This window comes from Lepidochelys olivacea (genome assembly GCF_965140295.1).
Source record: "Lepidochelys olivacea isolate rLepOli2 genome assembly, chromosome: 3".
Taxonomy (NCBI): Eukaryota; Metazoa; Chordata; order Testudines; family Cheloniidae; genus Lepidochelys; species Lepidochelys olivacea.
Window position 1 is genome coordinate 184256027 of NC_140413.1, and position 20448 is coordinate 184276474.

General features: G+C 41.9%; 1 protein-coding gene across 1 annotated transcript in view; it reads left to right on the forward strand.

Annotated features, from left to right (window-relative positions):
- Nucleotides 1-20448, forward strand: part of FSHR (follicle stimulating hormone receptor) — a 162327-nt gene that overhangs the window by 60999 nt on the left and 80880 nt on the right. Inside the window, exon 2 of the mRNA XM_084622308.1 lies at nt 1564-1635. Coding sequence (XP_084478434.1) covers nt 1564-1635 — 72 coding nt within the window. The remainder of the gene's footprint in view (nt 1-1563; nt 1636-20448) is intronic.

Here is a 20448-nt window from a genome sequence, read left to right on the forward strand (position 1 = left end):
TCAATAACAGACTTAAAAGTGGCAATTCTTCAACAAAAAAACTTCAAAAACAGACTTCAACAAGAAACTGCAAAAGTGGAATTAATTTGCAAACTGGACATCATCAAATTAGGCCTGACTTAAGACTAGGAGTGGATGGGTCACTACAAAAAGTAATTTCCCCTCCTTTGATACTCACACCTTTTTGTCAACTGTTCAGAATAGGCTACTTCTCCCTTAATTGAATTGGTCTAGTTAGCACTGACCCTCCACTTGGTAAGGCAACTCCCATCTTTTCATGTGCTGTAAAAGATATATACTGTATATATAAGCTGTATACTGCTTACTGTGTTTTTCACTCTGTGCATCTAATGAAGTGGGTTTTAGCCCACGAAAGCTTATGCTCAAATAAATTTGTTAGTCTCTACAGACTAACATGGCTACCACTCTGAAACCTTTACCAACACACTGTATGATGTGTGGTTCATTCCCTCCATATCACAGCTGCTTGTTCTGGCTTCTAACACATAATGGCCTTTCAGGTAGTATTAAATAACCTTATAAACAGGTAATTTTAGCATAAGTAATTCATTATTTTTTCACCACTATACATAATTAAATTTGTGGGGAAAATCCTTTAATTAGGATAATGTTATTTATCCAAGGACCAGTAGATACCCCTCCTTTTTGTTTGTCAAGCACTACAGCACATTTCTGTATTTTCCTGTGTTTACTCTGCTAAAAGAGATGAACCTTCATTAGTAGAAGGGGCCTAAAGCAGTGCACTGACATTTATGTTCTTACATTTTTTTTGTGGAAAAGAGTCTTCCATGAACCATGCAGTACTTTCTGAAGTTCTCATTAGTTCCACCACCATTCTGTGGAATACTCTGCGTAATTATCAGCACAAACTGTTAAACACAGTATTCCCTATAGATTCCTAAAGTTACATCCACAGCAGATATTACCGGACACCCTATTGTCTGTGCACTTCTATTATTTAGGGTCAGATTGTGGCCTGACTTGTGTGCAAGGTACAGGGAGTATAAGGCAACCCTTTAGTGCCTTGTGTCAGTGACCTATCCCACCACTCACAGTACAGAAGGTGAATAAGGCCCCACAGAACCATTTCTTCCACCACCACATGCAGGTGGGCGGGAGAGGGCAGGAGGGGATGGGGAATGTCTCCATCCCCTGCCTCACCAAGCATTGGACAGTATAGTTATCCCAGGTGTGGACCCAGTACTGTTTACTCCCTGCCAAAGCAGTGGAGACCAAAAGGGAAACTGTGACTCATTGAGTGACATTTGGCCTCCTGGGATGCTTCAGTGGCAGCACAACAGCATGCTGCCCCTTGCTCAGGGCAAACTGTTAAAGCGTAAGGGCTACATGGGGAGTTATCCATACTGATGATGACAATGACAGCTCAACATCTTAAATTGTAAATTCTTTGGGGCAAAAATCTTCTCTGCCTCTGTGTTTGTGCCATCCAGAGAACAGTGGAACGACGATCCTGACTGGGGCCACTGGGCAGTATTGTGATATACATAATAAATAATCAGCATGAATTTTCTTTATTTTCAGGAGATTTGTCCTCACCAAGGTGAGAGTCGTTGCAAAAGGAGCTTTCTCAGGACTCGGTGACCTAGAGAAAATGTACGTATTGCATTCACTAGGAACCAACCTGTTATTTTAAACAGTGATTTGGGGTTGCAGATTCTTTTACTGTCCTGTTCTGCAAGCAAGCCACTCTCTCTCTCTGCACTGCAGGGATATGTTTTTCATCTAGTTACAGATCTGTGAAAAATTGAAACAATAAAGATAAACCAGCATTCCAAAACAACATTGTCACAAATACATCTGCAAGAAATAGTGTTTGGGCAAGGGTTGAGATCAGCACACAATGTCAGCATAATTAATGAGGAAAATGTCATAGCAAAAGTCCATGGCAATCTGAGAATTCATTACAGTGCTTCATTACAGTATGTCAACTCAGAATCAGCACTGCTGTTCAGAACTATGGGTCAACCAATTTCCCTTTCACCAGTGAATAATTGGACTAGTTTGCTGTATGTTTTATGGGAAGCAAGGGAAGTTACTGATTTGTGCTGAGATTTTACAAAGCCATCCACAGGATAGAGATGTCCACTTCCTATTAATGTAATTAGTAATTAGTGTTCAGATACCATGATGAATAAGCACATATAATTACAGAGGGCTTGAGCTGTTATTAATCAGTCTGATTAATTATGAGTGTAATTAATCTGGTAAACAGGTGTGTAATGCACCCGTTTCTGCGCTATTTCTCTGACACAGCCTTGTTCCCAGTGCACCTCCACCACTGGAGGAAAAAGAACAAGTAGTCTGACCAGTGTTCTTTTGCTGTTGAAAGTCATAGACTCAGCTTATAAGATCAGAAGGGACCATTGTGATCATCTACTCTGTTTCCTTACTTGGCTCCTCACCATCCTCCTTGCCCCAGCTCCCAGAATATTGCCTCCAGCATGTTGTTCATTCTTACATGCAACCCTTTGACTTTCTCTTGAGACTAAATCCCTCTGCCCAGTAGTATTGTTTGTCCAGTTCTCTAAGTATCACAGAGCCTAAACTGGCAGACTCCCTGATTCATCAAGGCACTTAAGCATTTGCTTAACTCTAAGCATGTTGGTGGTACCATCCCAGTTTAGCAAAACACTTAAAGGATATGCTTAATTTTAAGTGCATGTTTAAGTCCCATTGGAAGAAAAAAAAAGTCTATTTGATTGGCAGTTTTGAATTTTCTGTAACACACTGTAATGTGACTTCAGACCCTTAGCAAAATAATGTGTACTTGATTTTGATTAAATGTGTTTCCCCTCTTATCTCCAATTCAACTCCGAAATGAAGTCAATATAAAAGCTTCCAATTCACTTCATGCAATTAGATTGGGTTCTTCATAAAAATAACATTTTTTTCTTTTAAAAGAGGATGAAATAATAAATTGACTTTTTGACTACGAAGCAGTTACACATTTCTCTATAACAACCCACCAGTGCAGCCTCAGCTATGAAGTAGTAGAGGGACTACCTCTAAGGGTGATAGTGCAGCCCAGACTCCATGGCCCATTCAGTGTTTGTCTCTCTTTTCACACTGCCAGGGTGGATACTAATTAATGCCAGAAGTGCTTTTGTGGAAGTGGACATATGTAAACTAGGTCCTACACACAGACCATCAGCACATTTCAATATAAGTCACTGAACAGTGGTCACATAGTAACAGCTTTCCATCATGAAAAAAGGGCTGAATTACAACTGATACTGTATGTCCCACCTGCACCATAATGTGTAACTACCACCATGTTAGGGTACCTGATTACAACTCAGTAGCTCTCAACACGTTTAAAATACTATTTGGTCTTTTAGTTCTGATGAGATCCTCATCAGTGCTCATGTTCATGGTTCAGGAGCATAGTTAAAACGAGGGCTGTCAATTTAATTGCAGTTAACTCAAAAAATTAAACATGATTAAAAAAATTACTCGCAATTTAATCACACTGTTAAACAATAGATTACCAATTGAAATTTATTAAATATTTTGGGAAGTTTTTCTACATTTTCAAATACATTGATTTCAGTTACAGCACAGAATACAAAGTGTACACTGTTCACTTTATATTATTTTTATTACAAATATTTGCACTGTAAAATGGTAAAAGAAATAGTATTTTTCAGTTCATCTCATACAAGTATTTTAGTGCAATCTCTTTATTGTTAAACTGGAACTTACAAATGTAGATATTTTTTGTTACATAACTGCACTCAAAAACAAAATAATGAAAAACTTTGGAGCCTACAAGTCCACTCAGTACTACTACTTGTTCAACCAATCGCTAAGAGAAACAAGTTTGTTTACATTTATGGGAGATAATGCTGCTAATGCTTCATATGCCCCTTCATACTTCAGCCACCATTCCAGAGGACATGCTTCCATGCTGATGACGCTCGTTAAAAAAAAATGTGTTAATTAAATTTGTGACTGAACTCCTTGGGGAAGGATTGTATGTCTCCGGCTCTGTTTTACCTGCATTCTGCCATATATTTCATGTTATAGTAGTCTCGGATGATGACTCAGCACATGTTAATTTTAAGAACACTTTCACTGCAGATGTGACAAAACACAAAGAAGGTACCAATGTGAGATTTCTAAAGATAGCTACAGCACTCAACCCAAGGTTTAAGAATCTGAAGTGCCTTCCAAAATCTGTTAGGGACGAGGTGTGGAACATGCTTTCAGAAGTCTTAAAAGAGCAACGCTCTGATGTGGAAACTACAGAACCTGAACAACTAAAAAAGAAAACCAACCTTCTGCTAGTGGCATCTGACTCAGGTTATGAAAATGAACATGTGTTGGTCCCCACTGCTTTGGATTGTTATCGAGCAGAACCTGTCATCAGCATGGACACGTCCTCTGGAATGGTGGATGAAGTATGAATGAGCATTTGAATCTTTAGCGCAGCTGGCATGCAAATATCTTGCAATGCCAGCTGCAACAGTGCCCTGTGAATGCCTGTTCTCACTCTCAGGTGACATTGTAAACAAGAAGCAGGCAGCATTATCGCCTGAAAATGTAAACAAACTTCTTTATCTGAGCAATTGGCTGAACAAGAAATAGGACTGAGTGGACTTGTAAGCTCTAAAGTTTTACATTGTTTTGTTTTTGAATGCATTTTTTGTATATAATTCTACATTTGTAAGTTCAGCGTTCATGATAAAGAGATTGCACTGCAGTACTTGTATTAGGTGAATTGAAAAATACTATTTCTTTTGTTTTTTACAGTGCAAATATTTGTAAGCGTAAATAAATATAAAGTGAGCACTTTACACTTTGTATTCTGTGTTGTAACTGAAATAAATATATTTGAAAATGTAGAAAACATCGAAAAATATTTAATAAATGGTATTTTATTGTTTAACAGTGAGACTAATCGTGATTAATTTTTTTAATCACTTGACAGCCCTAGTTAAAACACAAGTTGGTCCACCTACACAGCAAGATTAAACCATGTTGGGAGGAAAACTGTATTGCAGTCAAGGGGCATGTATACAGAAGTTATTGGTGCAGATGGTCCCATAGAAGGGAACCTTATAGCAATACCCTGAGACATCTGTTCACCCCAGTTAGAGGGCCTGATTCTCCCCTGCTTTACTCCAGCTGCTTTACATCAGTGCGTTGAACTCAATGAGCATTAAATTGGAGTAACACAATGGCTAATCTGACCTACTAAATTTTATTTCAAAGGATTTCCTGCACTGTGCTCATCGCTTGAATGCAGCAAACAAGTCATCATTTTGTATGGTCATGGAGTTTACCAGTTAGGAATAAAACCAGCTCTGATCATGCAGTTTGTTTTGCTGGCACTTGCTTCTCACAGACTCTGCTGGTTTCCTTTTTTTGTTTGGTATTTGCAGAATATTATTAAAGTCATTGGACTGTGAAGTGGCTTGCAAAGTGAGCTGTAAACTGTTTACATGGTCTTTAATTACTCAGAAGCCATATGTCAGAGCTATATAATGTGTGTCAATATTGAATATGGTGGCTGTAACAAAGTGGTGATTTATTGTTAACAAAAAATTATATATGGAGATGAGCTCAGTTGAAAATACATCTTTGTGCTACTATAACTCTGGGGGAAAAACTGTTTATAACAAAGTATCTTTGAAAATAGAAGTGTGATTAATATGTATATGAGACAAATCAATATCAACAGGGATTTTGTATATGCAGATGAGCAGGCAAGCAGGTATAGTATGAAATAGCTCACAAATCATAAATATAACCCATATATCATTCATTGCAAATATTCATGATAACACAGGGACAAAAATATATATATAATCAAATGGTATATTTGCATATAAAAATAGAACTCTGAATGAAAGCCTCTTTTCTCACACAAGATCATGCACAAAAAAGAAGATTAAAGCAAACTGAAGGCTATTTAAAGGAAACAGCTATTAATAATGTGATATCTTAATATGGTCAAATTTGGTTTGCCTGATGTATACAAATTAGATACTTTTCTATACTGTACATACTGTGCTTACATGGAACTGAAAGATTAAAAATCAAGAGACTGACTAAATTTGCTGTGTATATTAGTGAATGAGACATGTAAGGGAAAATCAGATTTCCCACAGCCTAAAAGACCATTTTAATTTATTTACAATGTGTCTATTAGCGAGATTGTCAGAACCATTTGTGACTGTGCTTTTGCGAATGGGGTTGGTCTTAAGGCCCATAATTTAGCAGGTAATTACCTACCTTGGACACCAGCTTACCTGCTATTAGAAGTGGAGCTGCCACAGAGAGAGGGCCTGCCAGTATACTGAAGTATTCTGGGAAACTAGGGCGGGGAGAAATAGATGGTCCTCCAGAAAATCTGGATAAGAATCCTAAGTCTTATACTCTCATGCAGACTCAAAAAAAGTTTTGATTAGGGCCATCATACCTGTATTTAGCAGAAAATTAGGGATATGAAGGAATTTATTTTCTCACAGAAGGCTATTTCAAAGAACGAGAGATCTAAACAGCAGCCTAACCAGCTTGGAAACGGGTGACCTTCTCACCAGCTGCTCTCGAGCTTCTCTTCTGCTGTGTCTCCACTCTAATTTAGTAAATAGGAATACAGTCAAAAACATTAGTTATACCAGTTACACCTTTTTTTCTGTTCCACTTCTAGCCAATAGGAATTTATCTGTTCCTATAAACTCCTGTATGTGTGCTGCTGCTGCTGACCTAGGTGCACTATAAGCTATTTACTTAGTGTGGGCTGAAAAGTTCTTAATTAGAAAGAGAGAAAATCTGAGGCATGTAAAAGAAGGTTCTCTTTGCAGTTTCCTCATGTTTCCAGAGTTTAGCATGGCAGGAGTGCTGAATGCAGATGTGACAATGCCTAGTCTAACCCCAGATACCATAGCTGTTTAGAGGTAATTAGGCCTGATACTAAATAGTTGACCTGAAGTCGGGAGGGAAATGCTAACCTTAGTTTACACCCAGCAAACTTAATTATACAGCAGACAGAAACAATCACAGAACCAGACAGAGATTATACAAACAAACAATAGGGAAATGGGGACTACAGTGATAGAACAACACAGAAATGAGGATTCTTGCCAGACAAGATGCTATCAAACTAAGTTTCCTTTTCCATCTCCTTGGCAATTCCCTTTCTCTGGAGGTGATAGGCATTATTAGGACAGGATTGTATTCCTAATAGCCCAATAGCACGTTATTTCAATGTGACTAGTTTGGAATGTAAGGATATGACCATTCACTTCCCTGCTTATGGCTGCCTCTGCTGTTTAGCCAAAGGCCTTAGCTTAAGAAGAGGGCTGCAGACTGTCGCGGTAAGAGAAGGCCCTTACACCGGCAGACAGTGATTTTGATTCTTTCTTTTATATCTCTATAACTAACCAAGTGATAAGAATACACCTAAATTCTTAGAGTATAGGCCTTTATAGACAGGCCTGAATATCTGTGTCCTAACAAAGATTTTCAAAAAGTTCCTGAGGGATTTAGGAGCACAGATTATATTGGAGGACAATGGGAGTTGTGCTCCTAAATCTTGAAAATCATGAAAACCTCAGAGCTCAAGGAAACTGACAGATCAGCACTCCTCAAGATCGAAGTCCTCTTGTCTGTAGAACAGACAGTGGCAATACAAGCACTGGTTTCTCTTCATCTCCCCACTAATGTCCTTCACCAGTAGTCTAGAGGTGTCATCTGTGGATAAGAGGCTAATTTTGTCACTAGGCGTATTCAGTCCTTTAGCTTCTCTGCTGGGACTACCAACAAAGTGACAATTAGCGCCACATTTCATGGTGATTTATATTGATCTTCTAGGAACAAGACATGACTGAGACCACAAATATTTTATATAAGGCAACTAAGCGGCTGCACAGTGCTAAGAAGTCACAATTTGACGACTTCAATAGCTCAGACATAGGTGAGAGGTTTATCGCAGGAGTGGGTGGGTGAGATTCTGTGGCCTGCGTTGTGCAGGAGGTCAGACTAGATGACCATAATGGTCCCTTCTGACCTTAATATCTATGAAACTCTATGAAACTTCCATCCTGGCTGAAACTTGAGCTATCCAGTCTCCCATAAATGTTCATTCCACAAGATCCGAATCCCAAACTCACTGAAGTTGAGGACTCTTTCCACTGATTTCAGTGGGCTTTGGATTAGACACAACTGCATTTTTTAACAAAAAAAAATTGTTTAAAACCAAGTGATTGCTGAATCAAGGCATTAAATGGCAAGTTTCATGATGACAATGTGTCCACTTATGTGCTTATAATTAGGCACATGCTTAAGTACTTTGCTGAATATGAGCCTAAAACTCCCTAGTTTTAAGCATTTCTACCTTGGCTGTAAAATGCTTGCCATGGCTGCAACTTGGCACACAGGATAGTGTCACTAGTAGTAAGATTGCAGATTATGTTTTCTTTATGCCACCCACTCCTAAACCGAATTTCACACCCCTTGATAATCTGTACCTTATTCCCTGATAACCAGAAACTTCTATGCCTAAACTCTGTACCATTTTCTTTTTACTTCAACATTATCTTAATAAAATTATAAAATCAGTTCTTTTTTTTATTTATTTAGCATTCTTGTTTCAAAGATTATCAGTTGTAATTAGTTGCAACTTCACACAGACCCAGCATAGTGGCACAATCTTGCACTAAATTCTCTGTGGAGAAAGAAGTGGTTCGGGGCTATTTAGAAAACTGTTTAGAAAAGCTGGATGAGCACAGGTCCATGGGGCTGGATGTGCTGCATCCGAGAGTGCTAAAGGAGTCGGTGGATGTGATTGCAGAGCCATTGGCCATTATCTTTGAAAATTCATGGCGATCTGGGGAAGTCCCAGAAGACTGGAAAAAGGCTAATATAGTGCCCATCTACATTACATGTAGTGTAGGAAAGAAGGAGGATCCTGGGAACTACAGGCCAGTCAGCCTCACCTCAGTCCCTGGAAAAATCATGGAGCAGGTCCTCAAGGAATCGTTTCTGAAGCATCTAGAGGAGAGGAAAGTGATCAGGAACAGTCAGCATGGTTTCAGAGTAACAGCCGTGTTAGTCTGTATTCGCAAAAAGAAAATGAGTACTTGTGGCACCTTAGAGACTAACCACAGATTCACCAAGGGCACGGATTCACCAAGGGCAAGTCATGCCTGACTAATCCAATTGCCTTCTATGACAAGATAACTGGCTCTCTGGATGAGGGGAAAGCGGTGGATGTGTTATTCCTTGACTTTAGCAAAGCTTTTGACACGGTCTCCCACAGTATTCTTGCCAGCAAGTTAAAGAAATATGGGCTGGATGAATGGACTATAAGGTGGATAGAAAGTTGGCTAGATTGTCGGGCTCAACGGGTAGTGATCAATGGCTCCATGTCTAGTTGGCAGTCGGTATCAAATGGAGTGCCCCAAGGGTTGGTCCTGGGGCCGGTTTTGTTCAATATCTTCATAAATGATCTGGAGGATGGTGTGGATTTCACCCTCAGCAAGTTTGCAGATGACACTAAACTGGGAGGAGAGGTAGATACGCTGGAGGGTAGGGATAGGATACAGAGGGACCTAGACAAATTAGAGGATTGGGCCAAAAGAAATCTGATGAGGTTCAACAAGGACAAAGTGCAGACTCCTGCACTAAGGACGGATGAATCCCATGCACTGCTACAGACTAGGGACCGAATGGCTCGGCAGCAGTTCTGCAGAAAAGGACCTAGTGGTTACAGTGGACGAGAAGCTGAATATGAGTCAACAGTGTACCCTTGTTGCCAAGAAGGCCAATGGCATTTTGGGATGTATATGTATGGATTGCCAGCAGATCGAGGGATGTGATCATTCCCCTCTATTGGACATTGGTGAGGCCTCATCTGGAGTACTGTGTCCAGTTTTGGGCCCCACACTACAAGAAGGATGTGGAAAAATTGGAAAGAGTCCAGCAGAGGGCAAGACAACTGATTAGGGGACTGGAACACATGAGTTATGAGGAGAGGCTGAGGGAACTGGGATTGTTTAGTTTGCGGAAGAGAAGAATGAGGGGAGATTTGATAGCTGCTTTCGACTACCTGAAAGGGGGTTCCAAAAAGGATGGATCTAGACTGTTCTCAGTGGTAGCTGATGATAGAACAAGGAGTACTGGTCTCAAGTTGCATTGGGGGAGGTTTAGGTTGGATATTAGGAATAACCTTTTCACTAGGAATGTGGTGAAACACTGGAATGCATTACCTAGGGAGGTGGTAGAATCTCCTTCCTTAGATATTTTTAAGGTCAGGCTTGACAAAGCTCTGGCTGGGATGATTTAGTTGGGGATTGGTCCTGCTTTGAGCAGGGGGTTGGACTAGATGCCTCCTGAGGTCCCTTCCAACCCTGATATTCTATTATTCTATGATTCTATGATGTATGTCCCAAATAAGGGATAACACATACATCATCAGGCAAGGACGGGCAGCCTGAGTCTGGTGCTACCAAAAATGCTTCAGTTTTGGAAATTGCAATGTTACCAGTCCTTTTTATTTTTCCTTCAGAATTTATTGTGTACCTCATCTTTTGGTAGTGGTGGGTCAGGTAATAAAGAAAATAGTAATTTGAATTATTTTGAGGACTTTTAAAACATGAATGTAACAGAGACCCCTGGAAACTGGTTCTAGATAGCAGAGACATTCTGGACAATTATGGTCCCTCTGGACCTGGGATCTCAAACTCAAATCACCATGAGGGCCACATGAGGACTAGTACATTGGCCCAAGGGCCGCATCACTGAAATCTTTTCATACAACGATATAAAAGTATAGTCAAAAATTTTAAAAATGAAGAGTAATATACTATGCTATTAAAAGTCAATGTATTAACTTTTTAAAAACTGTAATGTGAAGAGGGGTTTTAATAAAACATAAACACCTATAACTATTCTTTATGTGGTCAGTAACTCTGATGATGATCTACACTAACAGTCTATCAACATAGCTGTAATGGCAGGAACTTTTTAAAGTAACTATTCATACAAAATAAGTTGCCACTTTTAACAAACATTCTTCCTAACTACTCACAGCAAAGAATCATACATGCTGAACTTCATACCTCAGACTGCTCATCTAGTCCATGAGGCCCTGCTCCTGCCCCACCTCTTTCCACCCCTTCCCTGCCCCCATTCCAACCCCTTCCCCAAATCCCCACCCTGGTCCCTCCTCTTCTCTGCCTCCTCCCCTGAGAATCATAGAATCATAGAATATCAGGGTTGGAAGGGACCTCAGGAGGTCATCTAGTCCAACCCCCTGCTCAAAAGCAGGACCCATACCCAATTAAATCATCCCAGCCAGGGCTTTGTCAAGCCTGACCTTAAAAACGTCTAAGGAAGGAGATTCCACCACCTCCCTAGGCAACGCATTCCAGTGTTTCACCACCCTCTTAGTGAAAAAGTTTTTCCTAATATCCAACCTGAACCTCCCCCACTGCAACTTGAGACCATTACTCCTTGTCCTGTCCTCTTCCACCACTGAGAATAGTCTAGAACCATCCTCTCTGGAACTACCTCTCAGGTAGTTGAAAGCAGCTATCAAATCCCCCCTCATTCTTCTTTTCTGCAGACTAAACAATCCCAGTTCCCTCAGCCTCTCCTCATAAGTCATGTGTTCCAGACCCCTAATCATTTTTGTTGCCCTTCGCTGGACTCTCTCCAATTCATCCACATCCTTCTTGTAGTGTGGGGCCCAAAACTGGACACAGTACTCCAGATGAGGCCTCACCAATGTCGAATAGAGGGGGACGATCATGTCCCTCGATCTGCTCGCTATGCCCCTACATATACATCCCAAAATGCCATTGGCCTTCTTGGCAACAAGGGCACACTGCTGGCTCATATCCAGCTTCTCGTCCACTGTCACCCCAGGTCCTTTTCCGCAGAACTGCTGCCTAGCCATTCGGTCCCTAGTCTGTAGCTGTGCATTGGGTTCTTCCGTCCTAAGTGCAGGACCCTGCACTTATCCTTATTGAACCTCATCAGATTTCTTTTGGCCCAATCCTCCAATTTGTCTAGGTCCCTCTGTATCCTATCCCTGCCCTCCAGCGTATCTACCACTCCTCCCAGGTTAGTATCATCCGCAAATTTGCTGAGAGTGCAATCCACACCATCCTCCAGATCATTTATGAAGATATTGAACAAAACCAGCCCCAGGACCGACCCTTGGGGCACTCCACTTGATACCGGCTGCCAACTAGACATGGAGCCATTGATCACTACCCGTTGAGCCCGACAATCTAGCCAACTTTCTACCCACCTTATGGTGCATTCATCCAGCCCATAGTTCTTTAACTTGCTGGCAAGAATACTGTGGGAGACAGTGTCAAAAGCTTTGCTAAAGTCAAGATACAATACATCCACTGCTTTCCCTTCATCCACAGAACCAGTAATCTCATCATAGAAGGCGATTAGATTAGTCAGGCATGACCTTCCCTTGGTGAATCCATGCTGACTGTTCCTGATCACTTTCCTCTCATGTAAGTGCTTCAGGATTGATTCTTTGAGGACCTGCTCCATGATTTTTCCGGGGACTGAAGGGAGGCTGACTGGCCTGTAGTTCTCAGGATCCTCCTTCTTCCCTTTTTTAAAGATTGGCACTACATTAGCCTTTTTCCAGTCATCCGGGACTTCCCCCGTTCGCCACGAGTTTTCAAAGATAATGGCCAATGGCTCTGCAATCACAGCCGCCAATTCCTTCAGCACTCTCGGATGCAACTCGTCCGGCCCCATGGACTTGTGCACGTCCAGCTTTTCTAAATAGTCCCTAACCACCTCTATCTCCACAGAGGGCTGGCCATCTCTTCCCCATTTTGTGATGCCCAGCGCAGCAGTCTGGGAGCTGACCTTGTTAGTGAAAACAGAGGCAAAAAAAGCATTGAGTATATTAGCTTATTCCACATCCTCTGTCACTAGGTTGCCTCCCTCATTCAGTAAGGGGCCCACACTTTCCTTGGCTTTCTTCTTGTTGCCAACATACCAGCGAAGGGCAACAAAAATGATTAGGGGTCTGGAACATATGACTTATGAGGAGAGGCTGAGGGAGCTGGGATTGTTTAGCCTGCAGAAGAGAAGAATGAGGGGGGATTTGATAGCTGCTTTCAACTACCTGAAAGGGGGTTCCAAAGAGGATGGCTCTAGACTGTTCTCAATGGTAGCAGATGACAGAACGAGGAGTAATGGTCTCAAGTTGCAGTGGGGGAGGTTTAGATTGGATATTAGGAAAAACTTTTTCACTAAGAGGGTGGTGAAACACTGAAATGCGTTACCTAGGGAGGTGGTAGAATCTCCTTCCTTAGAGGTTTTTAAGGTCAGGCTTGACAAAGCCCTGGCTGGGATGATTTAACTGGGAATTGGTCCTGCTTTGAGCAGGGGGTTGGACTAGATGACCTTCTGGGGTCCCTTCCAACCCTGATATTCTATGATTCTATGATACCTCTGATTCAGGCCTGTAGTTCAATAGCAATACAATGTAAGGAAGCGTTCATTACTACTATACATATATACATACATACATATATATATACGTACATACAAACACAGGGGCACTGTATTTGCTCTGTTAGATAAACAGTGTCCTGTATGGCATGCACACACACAGATAAGCGTAGAATCGTCACCTCCCCTGACACCACACGCTCCCCTTTGAAGTTTATTCCTATTTTGGCTGGGTGAATGGCTATGCTCCACTTTCTCAAGGGTTCCACAATATACTGTCAGTGCAAAACCTAGACTGAGATTCATTTTGCTGCTGCTTCTCAATGTGATTGGATTTGGTTGAGTTGTATTTTGATCAACCTTAAATTCTCAAGATGTGGGCTCACTACCAATAATGCTCTGTCTCCTGCTCCTGCAAATACTCCTTTTAGGATAGTTATCTTAAGTTTTCTGCATGTAAGAATACAGGTGGCATGTTGTTATCTTAATTAAGTTTATTGTCTGGGAATAAAGGATATGTGCTGTATTCTAAATGCAATCAATAATGGATTAAGACTATCTTTTTAAAATTTTAATCTGTAGAATGCTTGTGCTACAACACCACCTGGTATTCTGCCTTTTCTTGCCAAGGCCTATCTGTGGGAGAGACCTTGAAGTTTGTGTTACTTTTGTCATTCCTCACAGACATACGGAAAAGTGAACTGCTCTTTAATTACCAGTGCCAGTAACTCACAAGTGATGTCCCAGAGCAGAGATTTCAGTCAGAGTATTATAATATCCCCATAAATACATAGGTATCTGTAATTTTCACTCCATGCATCTGAAGAAATGGGGTTTTTTTACCCACAAAAGCTTATGCCCAAATACATCTGTTAGTCTTTAAGGTGCCACTGGACTCCTCATTGTTTCAGTAAATACATAACATCTTCACCTAACCTGATCTCCATGCTTTTGCTAATTTTTGGAGTGAACGGTATTAAAAATAAAATAATGTTCCTTAAAAATAGAGTTGAATAGAGTAAATATAAAATCAGTTCACAATGTCAATACTATTGTTTTTTCCAATTTTTTACTTTAAAAAAATCTACAAGAAAGCCCTGATTGCAATATTATGTTTGTATTTGCATATGTAAATTAAAGCACATATTTCCATTTTTTTTTATTTTAATTTCATAGTTACTTCCATATGATTATGTATTTTACTACTGCTACTTGCTACCTGGATAAAATATATTTAGAAAGAAATACAAATATGTTTTCCTATTGTTTTCTTCTATTTAGCAAGAATGACTGTTTTGTTTTAATTTTAGTAGTGTCATAATTTAATTGTTCTAATACAAAGCTGACAGTAAAAATTGAAGTGTGTTTGACAGAAAAATCACCCAGAACATCATTTATGGTTCCTATTTTACGAACTTCACAATACAAAAACAGGTAGCCAGAATAGGGGACACTCACCTTCCTGTGTGTATGTTGAATACATTCCCCCAAATGTAGCTAAAGCTGTTTCATGGATTGTGTTAGGATATAGATATTCAGGCCTGTCTGTAAAGGCCTGTACTTTAAGAATTTAGGCGTATTTTTATCACTTGGCTAGTTAGAGGTATAAAAGAAAGAATCAAAATCACTGTCTGCCAATGTAAGGTCCTTCTCTTACTGTGACAGTCTGGGGCCCTGTTCTTAGGCTAAGGCCTTTGGCTAAGCGACAGAGGCAGCCATAAGCTGGAAAGCGACCGGTCACATCCTCACATTCCAAAGTAGTCACATGGAAAGAAGGTGCTATTGGGCTGTTAGGAATACAATCCTGTCCTGATAGTGCCTATCAGCTCCAGAGAAAAGGAAGTGCCTAGAAAATGTAAAAGAAAACTTAGTTTGATAGCATCCTGTCTGGCAAGAACTCACTTATCAATACTGGGATGTGAAATTCTCACTTCTGTATTGTCTTGCCATTATAGTTCCCACTTTGCTATTGGTTGTCTGTATAATCTCTGTCTGGTTCTGTGATTGTTCCTGTCTGCTGTATAATTAATTTGCTGGGTGTAAACTAATTAAGGTGGTGGGATATAATTGGTTACATAATCATGTTACAATATGTTAGGATTGGTTAGTTAAATTTTAGTAGAATGATTGGTTAAGGTATGGCTAAGAATATTACTATATAAATTAGGGGCAAACAGGAAGTAAGTTGGAAATAAACATCGAATTGTTTGCACCTTCGGACTTCGGGTATTGTTGCTCTCTGTTCATGTGAGAAGGACCAGGGAAGTGGGAGAGTGAAGGAATAAGCTCTCTAACAGATTGTTGTTTTTAAATCTTCCCAAAATTCCTCTTCCTTCTCTGGTAGTGACTTCCTATGCATACTGAGTTCAGAAGCCTTCACAAATTCCTGGCATTTCCTCTGATTTTTGGTGTTAGTAGTGTTGATTTTGGGTTTGCTCCTAGGTTTCACTATATGTAATTTCTTGGCTGTAACCTTCACTTTGCTAATAATCAAAGAGTGTTCAGTGTCACAGTAAGCACTGAGGAACGTGCAAGTGTTCTGTACTGAGGGTAGGTCTTTCCTCCTGACAATAACAAGGTCTAGTTGGTGCCAGTGGCCTGATCATGGATTTCGCCAAGACACTTTTCCCGTAAAATATGAATTGGTAACGCACATTTGATTTTGAGCGCAGAATTCAAGAAGTTGTTGACCACTCTCGTTTATCTTTCTGATGCCAAAATGTCCTAGGCAGTCTTGCCATGAGTTGTTGTCTGTGCTGATCCTTGCATTGAAGTCACCGAGGAGGAAAAGTTGTTCAGTTGATGGTATTCTTTTGATGAGTTGATGCAGAGAGCTGTAAAATGTATCCTTTTCCTCCGGGCTAGATTTGAGTTTAAGCACTGATGATGTTCACAGAACCGATGGTCACCTGAAATTTAAGTGAGATAATACGCTCTGACTTCCCAATGGGTGTTTGTAGGAGCTTTACACATTTGTTTATCAAAGTAAAACCGACACCATGCAGATGATTTTCTTTGCTACTTTTACTTTGCCAAAAGAAGGTATAATTGGCCTCTTGGACAGAACGAGCATTTGCCAGTCTTGTTTCCTGGAGTGCTGCAATGTCAAGGTTGAGATTGTACAGCTCACGGTCTAGTAAAGCAGACTTCTGTTTGCTGCTTGTGTATTGTAGGTCATCAACATCTATCAGTCCTTGGCACATGGTCCTGACATTCCAGCTTCCAAGCCAGAAAGTTCTTGGTTTCTTATTTTTGCCGGGTGCAAGGTTTCCATCCTCCTTGCAACTTTTGGTCTAGCCCCATGCACCCCATGAGGCAGACAGACAGTGGCGGGTCACCACCTAACTGTCCAGGGGCTGCCCAGCTTTGTGGCGGGCCATGGCTGACCAGTGGAATGCAATAATTCCTCCCACTGTCCAAGGTGACCCTCCTCTACATCAGTCAAGTGAGAGTTTATAACCCGTAACTGCCACCTTCCATGCTACCAGAAAGGATGGAGTGCCTTCTCCATGTAATGTGGCTGCAATAGCTTGGGCAATTAATATGGAGGTGCTGCTTTGCCCATGTGTCAGCGTTCCCCTCCTGACTTCACTGGTTTGGACCAAAGGAAGGGTGGGAGTTGATACATTTGGAACCAGCTATGATGAAGGAGTTGCCAGTGCAGAGGAGATATTCCATCTGCCTGCCTTTCAAGGCTCCACTCCTAGATTGGTTGTCAGCCACAGCTGAAAGGCTGAATCTGACCTGCATGGATGCCGTTGTCAAATACACTGAGTGAATGTGCTCACCCGCCTTTTGATGGCATTTCCTCCATCAGGGGTTCCACTACCCTTCTCAGGCACTCATATGCTGCTGCTGTTGGCACTTCCTGAAGTTTCTTCATTAATTAACAGCCACCCAGCACTCGGCACCGACCAATACAGGTTGTACTGTATGGTCAGAGCGGTAGCAGGTTCTCAATTCTGACCTGATTAAGTGGAGTGGCAGGTAATTATTCTACCATTATTAGTAAGGTGTATTCTGATTGTTCTATAAAAGAGACTCACTGGACAAAATTCATCCTACGTGTACATCTACTGACTTCAATGAGTGTACAGCAAGAATGAAATTAGCCCGCTGTGCACTTTAGCCAATCTCAGAACAGCTTACTCATAAAATAGTTAGTTTGTTTAGATTTTTGGGACAGGTCTAGGCAACTGTTAGTCACCTAGATCATGGTGTACGCGTAAGAGGGCTAGTCATAATCTGCTTATGGCTGACAAGCCCAATTTGAGAGTGACACAGCTTGTTACAAGTTTCACAGATCCATGTATTGTCTGAGTTGGAATCCAAGATATAGCACGCTGCTTTTTTCTTTCTCGCTTTGCTTCCATACTCTGAGCTGCACTCAGTGCCAAATACTGCCTCTGGATTGGACAGGATTCTGCACACTCCTCCCAGCTTTCTACATTGATGTTGGACAACTTCATATAATTTTTACACACATCATGGTACTGCCAGAAAGAGAGACCCTGCTTTCTAGAGCCATCACAAATCTCGCTGTATAAAATATTGTTGGGGATATTGTCTCCTCCCGTTGTTCTGATATGACCAAGCAATTGCAACCTCATCTGCTTAATAATGGTTTCTAAATGTGTCGGTCTTGTGTGCTCCAGCACCTCTGTGTTTGGTATTTTGTCTTCGCACTTTATTTTCAGTATCTGGTGCAGGCATCACAGATGGTAACTGTTCAGTTGCCTTATGTGCCTAGCATACATAGTCCCTGTGGGACAGGTACATTATGTTTTGTCTGTAAAGCACCAGGCACATTGCTGGTAATCTATACCTAATAAATAATAAAATATAAAATATAAAAAGTACATTTAAGAATAGAATATGTTTTAAGGTTTACTTGGCTAACTTGCACAAATTCTAGTTGTTATGGTTTAGAATGAAAGCAGTCTGACATGTTTAACAAGGCAAATATGAGTTTGAAATTACAAATTAACAGGAGAATAATGTAAAATATTGACAAATACTACTGGCTGTGCACTTTAAAATATATTCAGCAGCTTATTAGAACTTACTTATTGACATAGAGTAACAGACCAGAAGTCTGTCTAGTCTAGGATCTTGTTTCTTACAATGTCTAATACCAGTTGCTTCCAATAAAAGTATGAAGCCTTGTATTGAACCATTAGGGAATTACCTGTCGAGAGGGAGAGGTTTTTTTCCTCTAATTCCCCATCATTTTGTGGCTGGTTTGTGTCCTAAAGCATGAAGATTTATATGTTTATAAAAAATAGTTTATTATGAGAAAAGATAAATAGGATAACCCCAATTTCCTTCTCTATCCTTTTTTTATTATGTTGTGTGTCCCTTCTTATAAGGGCAGCATTCTGCCAGATACTGAACACTAACTCTGGCTCTGATCCAGCAAAACACTTTAAGCATATGTTTAAGTACTGTTGTTGACCTCAATGGGCCTATTCACGTGCTTAAAGTTAAGCATGGAGCACATGACTTACGAGGAGAAGCTGCGGGAACTGGGGTTATTTAGTCTGCAGAAGAGAAGAATGAGGGGGGATTTGATAGCAGTCTTCAACTACCTGAAGGGGGCTTCCAAAGAGGATAGAGGTCAGCTGTTCTCAGTGGTGGCAGATGACAGAACAAGGAGCAATGGTCTGAAGTTGCAGTGGGGGATGTCTAGGTTGGCTATTAGGAAACACTATTTCACTAGGAGGGTAGTGAAGCACTGGAAGGGGTTACCTAGGGAGGTGGTGGAATCTCCATCCTTAGAGGTTTTGAAGGCCCAGCTTGGCAAAGCCTTGGCTGGGATGATTTAGTTGGTGTTGGTCCTGCTTTGATGAGGGGATTGGACTAGATCAGGGGTCTCAAACTCAAATGACCACGAGGGCCACATGAGGACTAGTGCATTGGCCTGAGGGCCACATCACTGACACCCCCCACTTGCTGCCTCAGCCCTGCCCCCACTCCACCCCTTCCATGAGGCCCCGCCCCTGCCCCACCTCTTCCCACCCCTTCCCTGTTCCTATTCCAACCCCTTCCCTGAAGTCCCCACCACAACTCCGCCCCCTCCCAGCCCCCAGAGGGTTCAGAAGGGGTGCGGGATGCGGTGGGGGTTCAGAGCATGGAGTTGAGGTGCAGGAGGGGTGCAGGATATGGCAGGGCATGGAGTTGGGTGTGGGGTACAGGAGGGGTGAGGGGTGTGGCAGGGGGTTGGGGTACAGGGTGTGGCAGAGGGCTCAGGGCAGGGAGAGCAGGAGGTGTGCAGGGTGCTGCAGGGGGCTCAGGACAGGGAGTTGGAGTGTGGGGTGCAGGAGGGGTGCAGCAGAAGGTCGGGGTACAGAGTGTGGCAGGGGGCTCCGGGCAGGGGTTTGGGCTGCAGGAGGGGTGTGGGGTGTGGCAGGGGGCTCAGGGCATGGAGTTGGGGTGCAGGAGGGGTGTGGAATGCGGCAGTGGGTGGGCAGGGAGTTGAGGTGTGGGGTGCAGGAGGGGTTTGGGGTGCTGGCTCTGGCCCGGCGCAGCTCACCTACAGCAACTCCTGGGTGGCAGCAGCGCACACCGGGGCCAGGGCAGTTTTGCTGCCTGCCTGCCCTGGCCCTGCGCCACTCTGCTCTTCTCTGCTCCAGGAAGCAGCCGGAGCCACAAGATCTTAGCCTAAGAACAGGGCCTCAGACTATCACAGTAAGAGAAGGCCCTTACACCAGCAGACAGTGATTTTGATTCTTTTATACCTCTATAACTAGCTAAATGATAAACATATACCTAAATTCTTAAAGTATAGGCCTTTACAGACAGGCCTGAATATCTATATCCTAACAGTTCTGGCCGCTTCAGGGAGCGGTGTGGGGCTCGTGGCACCACGGGGTAGGCAGAAGGGCGGGGGGGCATGCGGGAGCTTGGCGGGCCACATGAAAGAACCCCATGGGCCACGTGTTTGAGACCCCTGGATTAGCTCCTAGA